At 41.9% G+C, this 13,646-nt stretch overlaps 2 protein-coding genes across 4 annotated transcripts in view; both read left to right on the top strand.

The window, feature by feature from the left end:
* Positions 1–7,633, top strand: part of srrm3 (serine/arginine repetitive matrix 3) — a 72,403-nt gene extending 64,770 nt beyond the window's left edge. Inside the window, exons 11-15 of one of the 3 annotated variants that reach the window (XR_010912267.1) lie at positions 2,590–2,885; positions 3,027–3,278; positions 3,376–3,501; positions 4,645–4,794; positions 5,523–5,662. Coding sequence is in view for 2 of the 3 variants with exons in the window: in XM_067494450.1 (XP_067350551.1) it covers positions 2,590–2,885; positions 3,027–3,278; positions 3,376–3,501; positions 5,523–5,790 (942 nt within the window). In the remaining variant the exon portion in view is untranslated. Of the gene's footprint in view, positions 1–2,589; positions 2,886–3,026; positions 3,279–3,375; positions 3,502–4,644; positions 4,795–5,522 lie in introns of all 3 variants that reach the window. The other 2 variants (XM_067494451.1, XM_067494450.1) reach the window with 2 other exon arrangements.
* Positions 7,634–9,467: 1,834 nt separating this feature from the next.
* On the top strand, positions 9,468–13,116 carry hspb1 (heat shock protein, alpha-crystallin-related, 1). Its single transcript, XM_067494241.1, has 3 exons — positions 9,468–9,973; positions 11,868–11,931; positions 12,450–13,116. The coding sequence occupies exons 1-3, from the start codon at positions 9,586–9,588 to the stop codon at positions 12,604–12,606; spliced, it is 609 nt and encodes a 202-aa protein (XP_067350342.1). The 5' UTR covers positions 9,468–9,585; the 3' UTR covers positions 12,607–13,116.
* Positions 13,117–13,646: the final 530 nt, after the last annotated feature.

The raw sequence follows: 13,646 nt of genomic DNA, 5'->3' as shown, positions 1-13,646 counted from the left end.
GAATTAGTACATTCGTCCTATGATTTCCACCATATTGATTTCCTGTTTCTAACAACTGTCATAAGCACCAGTGGTTGTGTGTTTTCTTATTATACGGCTTAGCTGTCTTCTCTCTAGTGGAGAATGGCTCTTCTTTCTGCAAAGATCAGTCTGTGCTTTTTCTGTATCTTAGATTATGTAGCAGTTGAGACAGCACACAATAATGCATGCAGAAGAGCCAGCTGTATTTGATTTCGTACAAAACACCTTTGGGGATTTACACTCTTTTTATGACCTGCTTGCAATAGCAGCGTATAACTGTGCATCACAAATTTCATTGCCAAACCTCCCATTGAATTACTTATTCAACCTCTGTTTTTGTTGACTGTTTAAAGTTGAGATTCGGAATATATTTTAAATCACATTCCACAGTACACACTTAAGGATAAGGCTGACATACTCTACTATCAAATCCCATGCAAAGACCTAAATCAACAGTGTTTAAGTTGGTCGGTACCATCTGGCTTTCCTATCCTGCACGGGTGGATCTACAAGGGGGCAGCTGTCCCCTCCTTACTAGGGGGAAGTCATGCTAGGAGATAAATACTAATGTGAGCATAAAGCTATATTCAAGGTGACATGGTAACATGCTCACGTACAGCAAATGTAATGTTTACTGTGTTCATCTAGGTCTAGCATGCTAACAGGTTCTAATTAAAGGTACAGTACATTATGTACCTTGAATATTTCTTTACTTGAAAAGAGCAGGTTTATTTGGAGTCTCGCTTGCAGTAGCATAAGGTGACTCTTGTAGCCTTAACACCAAACACAATATACAGCTGAGGCTAAAGGGAATGTCACCAGTTATGCAGGAATTTGATCTAAGTTCAACAAAAGTACAATTTAGATCAGATGATGGCAGCTGATGCAAAGTCAAGGAACCACGACAGTGTAATTAGCATTTGTTCTGAGGGGGATTTCACCATGTGCATGACTGAATGACAAAAAAAGTGAATGTCACAGTGGTGCCAGAGGAAAAGTCAGTGCTGCACCAAAATCATTATTCAGTTTGGGAAACAAGAATGTCTGCCAAAAAAAACAAAAAACAAAAACGACGGGGCACTTTATGCTAATGAATATGTCAGTGACAGACAAACGTAGACCTGAAATAATATAATATCATAACGCCATGGTGGGTTTGTCATTCATTGTAGATTTTGGTCTGCTTCATTGGGTTTATAGACAATATTGTAAATACATTGTCAGCCTTTTTCTTTACTGCAGTGGTATTTGAATATTGGTAAAGCACTATCTTTGAGCTGATTCTGTACTTTACGTAAAAATCCTAAATAATTCCTTCAATGCTTATTGTTTTATGATTCTCTAATCTTCCGATGACTGAATGCTTCTGGTGGTTTTCATTAAAGGTCCTATTAGTAAGTTGCCAAGTTAGTTTCAGTAAACACATAATAGTGTGTGTAATGTAGCACCAACCCCTGGAACTACACTGACAGAAATGCTTTTAGTGATAACTAGTGATATGTGTCCTTTAACAAGGATACAAACACTGATTATAAGCAGTGAAAGCAGTTATCTTGGAAACGTGTCAGGCAGTAAAAGCACACCTTCCCTGTGGTATGCAGACACAGTATGTTGAGAGAAAAAGGTAATGATAATACCTTGAACTCTCGCCAGCCAGTTGTTCTCCGACGTTTAGGATGGTGACTGGGCCCAGAGGATTTACTCTCTGTGTGAGGGATTCCCTGCACATTGTGGTTTTCCTCTTTTGAGTTCTTTTCCATTGATTTCCATGCATTGTCTCATGAGTCACTGGCAGGGAAGGGTTTTGTGTCTTTTTCTCTTGCATTTTGTGAATCTAATGATGCACTTATGTTGCCCCACTTTTCCCTTTTCTTCATACCTTACCTACTAAAGGAGGGAATACCACTTTATTGGTAAGTGGATGTTAACCAGAAGGGAGTTAAACAAGAGTAACCATAAAAAAAGAAAGAAAATGGGTCGCTGTTCACATCTCAGCAATTGTCCTCAGGAAAAAAAAAAATCCAGAAAGAGAAAATTGAGTAGCAGACGATTTGTTTTCTGATTCAATTGATTCAATAATTGTGATATTTATTTTGTTCCTTCCATTTCTGTGATGTTCCGTCAAGTTGTCTTCTCTTTCTGTTTTGTTTCATTTTTTTAACCATTAAAAAAATTACTGAAGAAGTCCTCTTTTTCTACTTTACAAAATCTGTAGTTCTGTACTTTCTGCCTCTGCTCTTAAACTTATTTGGTTCACAGTTTTGTTTATTTTTTTCCCCCTCTCTTCCTCCTCTTCCTATTTTTTTTTGTTTGTTTGTTTGTTTTTGCAATTATGATTTCTTCAACTCATTATGGTTTTGCATGCCAAGTATTGCATGCGCTGCACCATAGAGGACTATCTATAAGCCATATGGAGAGAATCTAGATCTTTTCTTTTAAGATGTTTACCTTCTTTTGGCAAGTACACCGTAGCACCTAACCACCAACCTGAAAACACACTAATGCTCTTTTTTGTCCTTTTCTTTTTGTTTCTTTTTTTTCCTTTGTTGGTCATCATTTTTTTCACAGAAGCTCCACCTGCTGACTGCTAGCTCTGCAAGCATCCAATCCACTCTGCTGAAAGAGCACAAGCTCCACAGCACCCCCAGCAGGAGCCAGGCAGGACTGATATGTGCAGCAGGAGAGGCTGGGAGTGTGGACGGCAGGAACGCAGCTGTAGGTAACACCATCACCCACACGTCGGGGAGGAGAGATAGCCACAGAGGCCAGAACAAGAGCTCCCACTCCCCTGCTAACAGCAGCGACTCAGACCACTCCCAGCACAACCACGCTCACAGAGGGAGGACCTCTCGTCACCAGAGAAAGTAAGCCTTCCATTTGTCTCGCACTGTAGAACCTTTAACAAACATTTCAGGCTCTCATCACTGCTGGAACCTTCGACATTAGCTTTGCCATTGAGAGACAATCACCTCACATTTTCTGTATTGCACTGCCATTTACACTAGGACAAAAGGTGGCCACTCTTCCAAGCGTCACCATCGCTCCAGTCGGGGTCAACCACACCCTCGGGGCCCATCAGCAACCCCAGGACGACACTCCCACACATCAGGCAGGAAGAAAGAGGAGTCGCGAAACAAACCCAATGTCAGACAGCGCGGCAGCTCCTGGAGCAGCGGGCATTCATCCTCACACTCTGCCCCCAGAGACAGAGGCCCCAGTAAGGCCAAGTCCCCACACACCAGACAGAACAACTCCAGGTGAAACGTCGCCCTCTATAACACCTCTCTGTCAGCTCATGGTTTTAGTTTATTCTCACATGTTGTTGCTTTGTCCTGTACTTTATGTGTCACGCAGAGAGAAGGACAGTGCTAACCGCTCTGATACCGACAGCCGAGCCCGCCGCCGCTCACGTAGTTACTCACCCATTCGAAAAAGGAGAAGAGATTCACCAAGCTTCATGGAAGCTCGGAGGATCACCAGGTAACAGCATCCAGCTTCACAGAATAATTTATAACTTATCTGTGTGGACTTTTATACCCCAGAACAATCCAGGCTCCAATGCGACAGTTAACCCTTTGAATTTTATTTACAGCTTTTATATGTCTGGATTTAACAGCATTAAAACATGACACACTGCAAATAACAACAACAAGTCAGAGGACTAAATATTAGGGAAGTTGTTCCTTTTTAACACAAAATGTAATATCGCATTCAGACTCTTTGAATCCTTAATAAAGAAAGAAATACACAAAACACAAAAAGTGAACACTCTTTAACGCACACAGAATCATGTAACAAGCAAAACGGATTTAAAAGTTTCGATGCCCTAAAGTGTCCTCTGTTTGCCTTGATGACCTCACATCGATTGGTAAAGTCATGGAGCAGTCACCTCAAATTGTTTTCACTTAACAAGTTTTACTTGTCAAAATTTAACTGGTGGAATTTTTTTGTCTTTTTAATGTGTTTGAGACATTCTGTTGTGTTGCACCCAGGTGATGTTGGTATAGAGCACATAGCACTATTCTTCTATAGTATGAATTCATAGAACAGCTTAACAAAGTATAAAGTTTGCCATTACTTTAAGACATGAAGGTCAGTTAGTCCATAATTTTTTTAGTCCCAAAACCATCGAGTGCTATGATGAAACAGGCTGAAATAGTCTGCAAGCCACTTCCTGTTGCCCTCACAGCTTTTTGCTACGGCATATAGACAGAACATAAATTACACAAATTAAGTATGATGTAAATGATGAATGGAAATATTTGCCAGCCCCATCTCCAGTGAATTATGTGATTTCCTGTATCTGTAAGTATTTTTCAGATAAACACAAATCTGTTAATTGCTTTGTAATTGCTTACAATGCTCCTTCATACTGAGAACAGATTTGTACTTTGTTTTCTGTCTGATAATGAAGCCATGTTTGAGTTAGATTTATCATTTCATTCATTTATTCTTTCCCCTCAAAAGCTTCTTGAGGCATATGGCTTTGTATTTGCTCATTAAAACATAAAGCAAAAAGGGGTGACAGAGGTTTCTATGGTGTCACCTCTGCACCTTCTCAATCAAATGTAAATAGACATTAGAAAACGTGAAACGTGTGTATCTTGTCATCTTTCACTCCAGTCCTAAAGGTCGTGATGCCAAGACAACGGGATGCTGCTGAACTGAGCTGCCTGCAGGCTAGTTACCCTGGTAACAGTTGCCGTGCAGCAGGACCCCGCTAGTCTGACTCCTGAAGCTCGGCTGAACAGCAAAGCATCAGATCTCCCCTGAGTAAACCTGGCCTTCTGTTCTTTTCTGTCTGCTTACTGCTCCTTCCTCTCCTTCCAGAAATGTGCACAAAGAAACTCACACCAACTTTAATACCGCACCCCACTGAGGCTATGCACTAATGTTGCAACACAGGGATAAAGAGATTAAAACACTATCAAGGTTCATATAAGTAAATACCCCCTATTGCACTCACTGTGGCTTCCCATGTCAGATAGCTTAAACAAAGCTAAGATAGTTACAGTATCTACGACACAGCTCCAATGACAAGGTGAAACCCACCTTGCAGCAGTGGGGATACCTTGATAGTGGTTGTCTCTCCCTGCACTGTTGACTCTTGATTTTTCTTGGTGTTGGCCTCCACTGAGAAGGTGTTCTTTTGGGAACTAACAGCTAATTACCTTACAGGAAATACTTCCAGGGTGGCTATTAACAAGGCAATCTACGCTTCAGCTTAAACTAACGGCACTGTAGAGTGTGTGTGTGTGTGTGTGGTTCACCAGCATTGTTTTTTTTTACCCATCTAGCTGCTCTCTTTCAGATCCTGTACTGATCACAAATCTAGCACGTCTGTAACCTTATACTGACTTTCTCTTGTCTAAATACATCATGTGTTTTACATCAGCATCAAATGTGAATAGTTTAACATATGTGTGTAAAATCTTACTGATGTTAACTATTTATTTTATGTAACTGTTAATACTCCATTCTCTTCTCTCTCCTCTGCCCAGCGCTCGGAAGCGTCCTATTCCGTACTACCGGCCCAGTCCTTCCTCGTCCAGCTACGACAGCAGCCCATCGCGGTCCAGCCGCAGCCGTAGCCGAAGCTACAGCAGCTACAGCCGCAGCAGAAGCCACAGCCGGAGCCGCAGCAGGAGCCGCAATCGAAGCCGGAGCTGGAGCCGCAGCCAGAGCCAGAGCTGGAGCCGCAGCAGAAGCCGCTCCCGCAGTCACCACAGTTACTACAGCCACAGCAGCTATGACAGCCCTGGCTTCTGAACACAACAGACAGCACTGGATGGAAAACAGAGGAGAAGTCCTGTTAAATTTGCTGAGCATCAGTTCAGGAATGATGTACCTCCTTCAACAATTCCCACACTGCTGTACCGTCCAGGGCTCACACTCTTCAACCCGTGACCATTATCCCTCTCTAATACAGAGCCTGGATCAAAGAGGAGAAATGTATTTTGATATAGCACATTATTATGAAATTGGCTGTCACCGTTCATATCTTCACATATCCAAGGTATTCAAGGAAATGGGTTACCATTTGTCAAGAATGAATTTGGCAGAGCTCAAAGATCAAATCTTGCTGTATGTTAGCACTTTCTCTTCCTCCATAAAACAACCAAAAAGGAAATAATTACAACTATATACTATATATAAATATATATATATATATATATCATAAATATAGGAGCTAAGTAGAAGGCAAAGAGAGGACACACTGACGGCTTGCTGTACATTTAGAGATGTTTTTTTTTTCCCTTATCATGTACTCATCTCCCAAAGACATCATTTCACCAGAGCGCAGAGATCAACAGAAGTAAGAACAAAGAAAAGTAAAACAGAAGAAATAGGAAGCAAAAAGAAAGGAACTTTTTATATGATTAAAAACTGTATTGTATAGGTTTCTCTGTATAGATGTAAACTCTTAAGTTCTGGCTTTGTAAACTATGCACTGTATATTCCATATAGTGTGAGGAGGTTTGTTTAGCATGATGCATCAGGAGAGACTTGCTGCTCATAAGAGAGTATCTGGCTGAAAGTACTGTCAGGGAGCCCCTGACCTGTACAGCATGTCAAAGACCTGCATACAGGGGTCAACAGGGCGGCGTGTAAAGAACTATGTATTATGTGCTTTTCCTCCATTCCCTCTTAAAATTATTATGTTGAGTCTGCTAATCCTGTGTGTGTATGTGTGTGTGTTTGTTTGTATGTTTGTTAGTGTCTGTGTGTGTGTGGGTGTGTGTGTACCTCCACTGCAATCAGCAGTGAGCTTACTGTTTAAGTCCTCCGCAGCCTGTATCCAGGGCTGCTGTAAGGTACTGTACAGAATAACTCTGCAAAACATCTCCATGCACATTGTGTTGAGCACCACTATTTAAGGATCTACTCTATTTATTGGTTTATTTATTTGGCTATTTATTATCGTTGTTGTTTATTTATTATTTCAAAATGAGCTGTAAAGCAGCTGGAACACGTTTCGAAGGTGAGATCACTGCAATCCCTTTCAAAAATGTGCTTGATATCTTAACGTTTTATACAAAATATTTCTTATCGTGTGGAAGGCCTGTAGCAGTGTATAGACTCACTGCTGTATGTTTAAGATGCTCGGAATTTACCCAGTGGTACTGATTTTTGCTCAGTTACTCCCCAACTGTCATCATGGCATCTCGGAATATTGTAAAGATTCTATTTTAATGCAAGCCATCTGTCTGTACTGAAGAGAAAGTGATAAGCTTTGAACAGAACCAAAACATCTCTTCACTGCTCTCTGTTTCCAACCACCACTGTTTAGCATCTTCAGAAGGAGGATATAAAGTATGTGATGTAAGTTAGCATAGCAGGGACACATGCAGGCTGTGTAATGCCTCCTCTTGTCTCTATTTTTAGTAGTTCAGTAAACAAACTGGCGATACAATCAGGGATCACCCTAAGTCTTCCTTACCATTTGTCCAATCTCATTCCCAGTGTAACCAGGCATAATCCAACTATGATACTCTGCAAACCTGTTAATTTATTCAAGTATAGCATTGCCCCTTTGGTTCTACAATTCATTCTTTGTATTGTACAAGTTATTATAGCTGACAATAAACAGAAACAAATGGGGGAAGAATGATACATGTGTACTTGCTTTTACCATCGAGTGCTCTGGTTAAATCACATCCAGTGCGTGTATTTGCCTACAGGTGGCACTGATGGGAACCTTCCAGTTCCTGGCACCTAAGACTGAAAACCTCACAAAATTGCACTAGAATGTTCTCCATCTTTTTTTGAACTACTGCAACCTCTTCTCAAAACAGTAATGGTCTGACTAAAGGGGGGGAGGTTGATCTGAGTTAGGGCCTGTGCAGATATTCGCATTTCAATAACACTTGATCACAACAAGGTCATTTCAAGGCACTTTACAAATTAAGGTCACTCACAGTTTTATGATATGTGATAATTTCTCAGGTTAAACTTTGCAGAATCAAAAATAGCTGAAAAGACTGTGAATTAATACATAACAAAACATAAAATGCTCATAAAAGTAAAACCTTTAAGACTATTATACATGTTTGCCCCATTTAAGTGCAATAGTCTCTACTTTCAATGCTCCTTTCTTATTTACTTTCAGGTTTAAAACACACCCCTGTTACAAGTGTCCACTGATGGTTTTGCATAAATCTCATTTTACAGCAGACAATTCGACTTGTCAAAGCTGGATAAGTGAAACAAGATTCAGATGTGAATGGTATTAAACTTTGTTTTCCTTTACTAACATGTAGCTGAACATTTCTTTCAGATATTGTCATCTAGAGGAGCTTTACAATTCAGATGATGTCATATGGAGGAGTTCTGGAGGATAATAGGTTGGCCAAGACAATGACCACTGCTGCAAAGGCATCAAATGACTCCTCCAGATGAAATGATCTTAACTTGCAGCAAAGAGACATAAGGGAGGTCAGAAGGAGCGTTATTACCATTCATTCACCCTAATTTAAAACCATAATAGCAAGTTCAATTTTGTACACAAGTGCTGAAGTGCCTTTTTACAAATACACGTTAGGAAAGTGCCAGTGAGAAGCTAAGAGCATTTATGCAGCATTTATGTGAGATACAATGAAACCAGATGCCTGTAGGTAGGGCCGGCATTCCGAAGGCCTGGTCGGAGATGTGGCTGCTCTGATGCCAGTCACGGAATGGGTCCCAGCTCGGGGTGCAGAGCAGCAGGGTGAAAGGAATACGTCTCTCAGCCATAGTTGCTGCGTTTAGGTGCACTCTCTCTCTCTCTCTCTCTCTCTCTCTCTCTCTCTCTCTCTCTCTATATATATATATATATATATATATATATATATACTATTATATATATATATACACACACACACACACACACGCATATATATATATATATATATATATATATATATATATATATATATATATATATATATATATATATATACACATGCGTGTGTGTGTATATAAAGATATATATATAGAGAGAGAGAAGATTACTACACTTCCTTAGTGTCATTTCCCAAATGACAACAGGATGAATCTTAATTGTGGTGAAGTTGGACACTCTCACCTATAGAGATATGTGTGCAATGTTTATCGTCATACGGAGCCATACGGATGTTAGAAATAGCTTATTAATCTTATCATCTGTTTGTATGGGTTCTGCTAGGCCTGGTTTACTTTCAGCAGCCACCTAGATTCTTCTGGTTCTTTGTGACATCCAGAGAGGGGAGGGGGGACTGCACACTGCAAAAGAGGGGGGAGGTTTAACAGTGCACTGGGCAGCTGCTATGGGAAGGGCCCTTCTGTTGGATTCCATTCCAGTGTTACGTCTGCCACAAATAGATATTCTAGTGCTTTCCATAAACTTGTTGGGGGTGTGACCCAGGGGGCTTGAGTCAGAAGGGAGGGCTCTTCTGACAGGGGTGGTGTTAGTGTGTATAAAAGCTCTCGGCTGAGACACAGACAGCACATTGGGAAAACACTTTTAGAGAGGCCAAAGGGCTCTTTAACTGCAGCCAGCAGGTGTCCATTACAGCAGCACTCCTCTGCCGCCTAAACACAGCAACTATGGCTGAGAGACGTATTCCTTTCACCCTGCTCCGCACCCCGAGCTGGGACCCATTCCGTGACTGGCACCAGAGCAGCCGCATCTTCGACCAGGCCTTCGGAATGCCGGCCCTACCTGAGGACTTAGCCACATTCCCTAGCACCCACTGGCCTGGGTACCTGCGGCCCTCCATCCTGGCCCCGGACTTTGGCACCATGGTGCCCCACACTCCTACCATGTACCCAGGTGCCATGATGGCCCAACAGGCTGCCCTGTTCCGCCAGATGAGCAGCGGCATGTCAGAGATCAAGCAGACCCAAGACAACTGGAAGGTGTCTCTTGATGTCAACCACTTCTCCCCTGAGGATCTGGTGGTGAAGACCAAGGATGGTGTGGTGGAAATCTCTGGTAGGTCCTCATTTCTCCTCCACTGATGGCATTTGTGCTGTCCTCTTATGTACCGAGTGCTGACATAACCTCATAGGTTAAAACCTGAGGTGGTGAAGGCAATTTCCACTCCAATCTGGCAGCAATGTAACTCTTCACATGTTTATATGCAGAACAGAGCACCGGCAGAGATATAACACAATGCTTTGCTTGGTGTTCTGTGTTCAGGTTAAAGGGAACTGCAGTACAGTACTGAACACAAAGATACAAAGGCAGGAAAACGTTTTGCTGCATAACTCAGACTTACATAATATGAGACAATATGAGACAATGTGCAGAGTTCCAGTAAGCAGGAGGGTAGGGCCTCTGGATGCATTCCTGCTAAAAGAGCAACAGCACACAAGTGAACAGGTGGGAGTCAACTCTCGCGTGAAACGTTTTCACTGTCTGTCCTTCATGCTCGTGAAAGATCCGAGCAAAATGTGCAAACCTCAAGAATGTGTTGCATGGAGCGCGTTAGCCTCTGAACCACCTGAGCTCCCCCTTTCTCTCAGTAAGTCTCAGCCTCTTTGTGTGACACATTACAAAGAATCATATTCTTAGAGTAGGGGATTCAGCTGTGACTCACACAACTGACTCAGCTGTGTTTGCTACTTTATATGGACTGCTGGCTCTTGTCCAAGTCCAGGGTCCAGGGGCTGAGTACAGCCAGTGTCCCACTGGTGAAATTCTGGACATTCAGAAACAACAAAGATAAACAATGCACATCTCATGTTTCTAATATGTCACCAGAGAACAAGGATATGCTTAAAGATGATGTCAACACACACACACACACACACACACACACACACACACACTTGAATGCAGCCTCCTTATGCTGGAGCCCTCTTCTCATGCATATTCAGAGCTAATGATCCTTCATGTAGCTGCTGAAAAACTGTCTGCTTGTCCCAGTCGGACACAAGTTCACACAGACAGTGTCCTCCTGTTGAAAAGAGGACAGCTCCCAAAGGTAAGCGACCTTTATCAGCTTGTTGTCATAACAAACATATCACTGTAGAGCCCGGCATTGCAGTGCCGAGAAGAGACGTGATTAGGATGAGGGTTCTTCTGTAGCCTTTCCAAACACCAAACGTCACTGTTCTCTATGAAATGTCATGTGTATTACTACACATCTACCATAATATTGAATAATCAAACACGTCATAATATTCTGGGAAAATATAGTTTCCAATATATTTTCTTGGCAAGTATTAGATCACTAACATTTTATTTTTTATTTTATTTATTGATTTGTACAAAAACTTCATGACGAGCAGGTGAATGTAGCTGACGAGGGAACGGTGCTTCTACGATGGAGCAGTAACTTCATATTCAGTGTAGTTTTGAAAGAGATCGAACTCGTGCCAAGAAATTTCAATTGCGTTTATTTCCTAAAACATCATTTATCTGTATCCCTACACTGTAAGTACAGTAGCGTAACACAAAAGGCTCAATAATTTAAAGCTACAGTAGCACAAATAGGATAAAGTTCCTTTGCAGTAGAGAAAACATGTATGGGTGCCCCAAAATGTGGCTGCACAGGGCAACATATGTGAGATAGTGAAATATCCTGGGCTGATATCAGGTGCCCTTTAGATGTTTTGGCCTCTGTCCCTCTGACAGTCTGCCACTGATCTTCAGTAATGTTTGTCTGAACACTGAGCTCCTGTGACTGTCTGCTGCCTGTAGCTCCATACTTACCTTCACAGACTGGGAGCAGAAGGCAAATTCCATTATGTCAAAGTTTGTTTTCCTGAATGTGAACCAAACCTGACCTTTATAACCCAACCCAAGTGTCTTCTGATCCCCCAGCAGTGGACCATAACACTTAAATGCATCTTTAATTTTAGTGCTGATGTTTTGTCTACAGGCAAACATGAGGAGAGGAAGGACGAGCATGGTTTTGTGTCCAGAAGTTTTACCAGGAAATATACGTAAGTGGCTCATTCATGTAGGTGTCATTCGTAGAATGTAGACTTTGTTGTCGATCACTTTGCAGTAGATGAATTTAGCCGAGTTAACAAAAGGAAGCTGTCGAAAACACACTGTGGCTTTGTGGTGATGGTACACAGAGGAAATTCATTTGTCACCCTGGGCTGAGATTCCTGGGATTCTCTAATCATGGCCTTTCGGCTGTGAGTCCCTGTAGTTTGGGCTTGGTTTGGCCAGTAGAGGGCTGGCTGCTGCTAACAGCTGGATTTCATGCTCTGAAAAGCAGCAGCAGTTTTTAGCTTTATAGGCCTGTGCTGCCATCTAGTGGCCATAACATACACTGAGCAGACCAAGTGAGCTGGTTTCACTCAGATTTTGCTCCATTCAGAGCTTGTGTGTCGGTAAAGACAGGAAACCTTTTATTTTATTATTTTTTTAATCAAGACTGGTGCTATTTGTACATTTTCTAGGGTGTTTCCTTAGAATCATAACCTAACTGAGTTGTATTTCTCCCCACTAGCCTTCCCCCATCAGCCAACGTTGAAAAAGTGACGTCCTCCCTGTCTCCTGAGGGGGTGCTGACCGTTGAGGCTCCTTTCATCAAACCGGTCATAGAGTCCTCAGAGACCACAATACCTGTGCATGTTGACAACAAAGGTGGCGTGGTGAAGAAGTAGGAAGAAGGATAGCAAAGTGGCACAAATTTAATAAAGCACTTTATTTCACAGAACTGCTTCTACAAAGGGGAATTCTTGCCACAGCTCTTCTCTCTCCCCTCTGTCTCTGCTAATGGCCCAATCCTAGCTGGGTGCACGGTGTAAACACAGAGCTGTTCTTTCTCCTGTAATTACAATTTGGATCTGAATGAAGTAAATCTCAGCTTAGCTCCGCTCACAGCTTTCTTTCTTTGCCTTCGCTTACACACACCTTTCTCATTTCTACTGAGTAAATCGCTTTATGCTGCCTCTATAGACACACTAAAGATCAAAAACCTGGGCTGTAATAGCAGTGATCTTTTAAAATAGGAAAGCGAGGTTCCAGGAGAGTAAAACCACTTTTTGCAGAATAATGCCTGTTAGCAATCACACTGAAGTCCCTGTGGACTGAAAATGCACTGGTTTCATCTGTAGTTGCCTTTGGAAACAAACTCTTCCGTCTTGCAAACAGAGAATAAAGAATAAACAACATATTGAGTCTCCTTTTCCTCTCTAAGATGCTGTTTGTTTGCATGCTGTTGGCATGACATCTGTGGTTTTCCTCTTCATGAAGAAAGCATCCTGAAGCAGCCATGTGACCTGTGTGTGTTAGAAGTCTGGGAGCAGGAAGATAAGTGGAAATGTTGGGCTTCTTAATCTTATGCTAAATTATACATCGAATAATCAGTCATGCAAAAGGGAGCAAGTGAAACATGTCAGCCCCCATGAGCAAAGCAGGCAGCCTATGCCCAGCAAGAGGCTTCATTGCTGTTGTCTTTTACCAGTGGTAGCCTAGTTTTTAAATGTCCCTCCACACTGCCAGGAGCAGGTTCCAATAAAATTTCAGTAGTGTGTAAAATACTACTTAAACAAAGCCACTTAATTAAATTTAATCACAGTGCCACTGTGAGGCCAATCAGTACAAAATGGTAAGTCATGTTAATATTGTCATTGTGAACATGGTAGTGTGCTCATGCTGTATTTAAAGCTCTGAGGTTCCTGCGTGGGGTCTCACAGAGCTG

Source organism: Channa argus, chromosome 24 (genome assembly GCF_033026475.1).
Source record: "Channa argus isolate prfri chromosome 24, Channa argus male v1.0, whole genome shotgun sequence".
Classification (NCBI taxonomy): Eukaryota; Metazoa; Chordata; class Actinopteri; order Anabantiformes; family Channidae; genus Channa; species Channa argus.
Note: the sequence above shows the minus strand (reverse complement) of the source record. Positions and strands in the feature narration are given on the sequence as shown.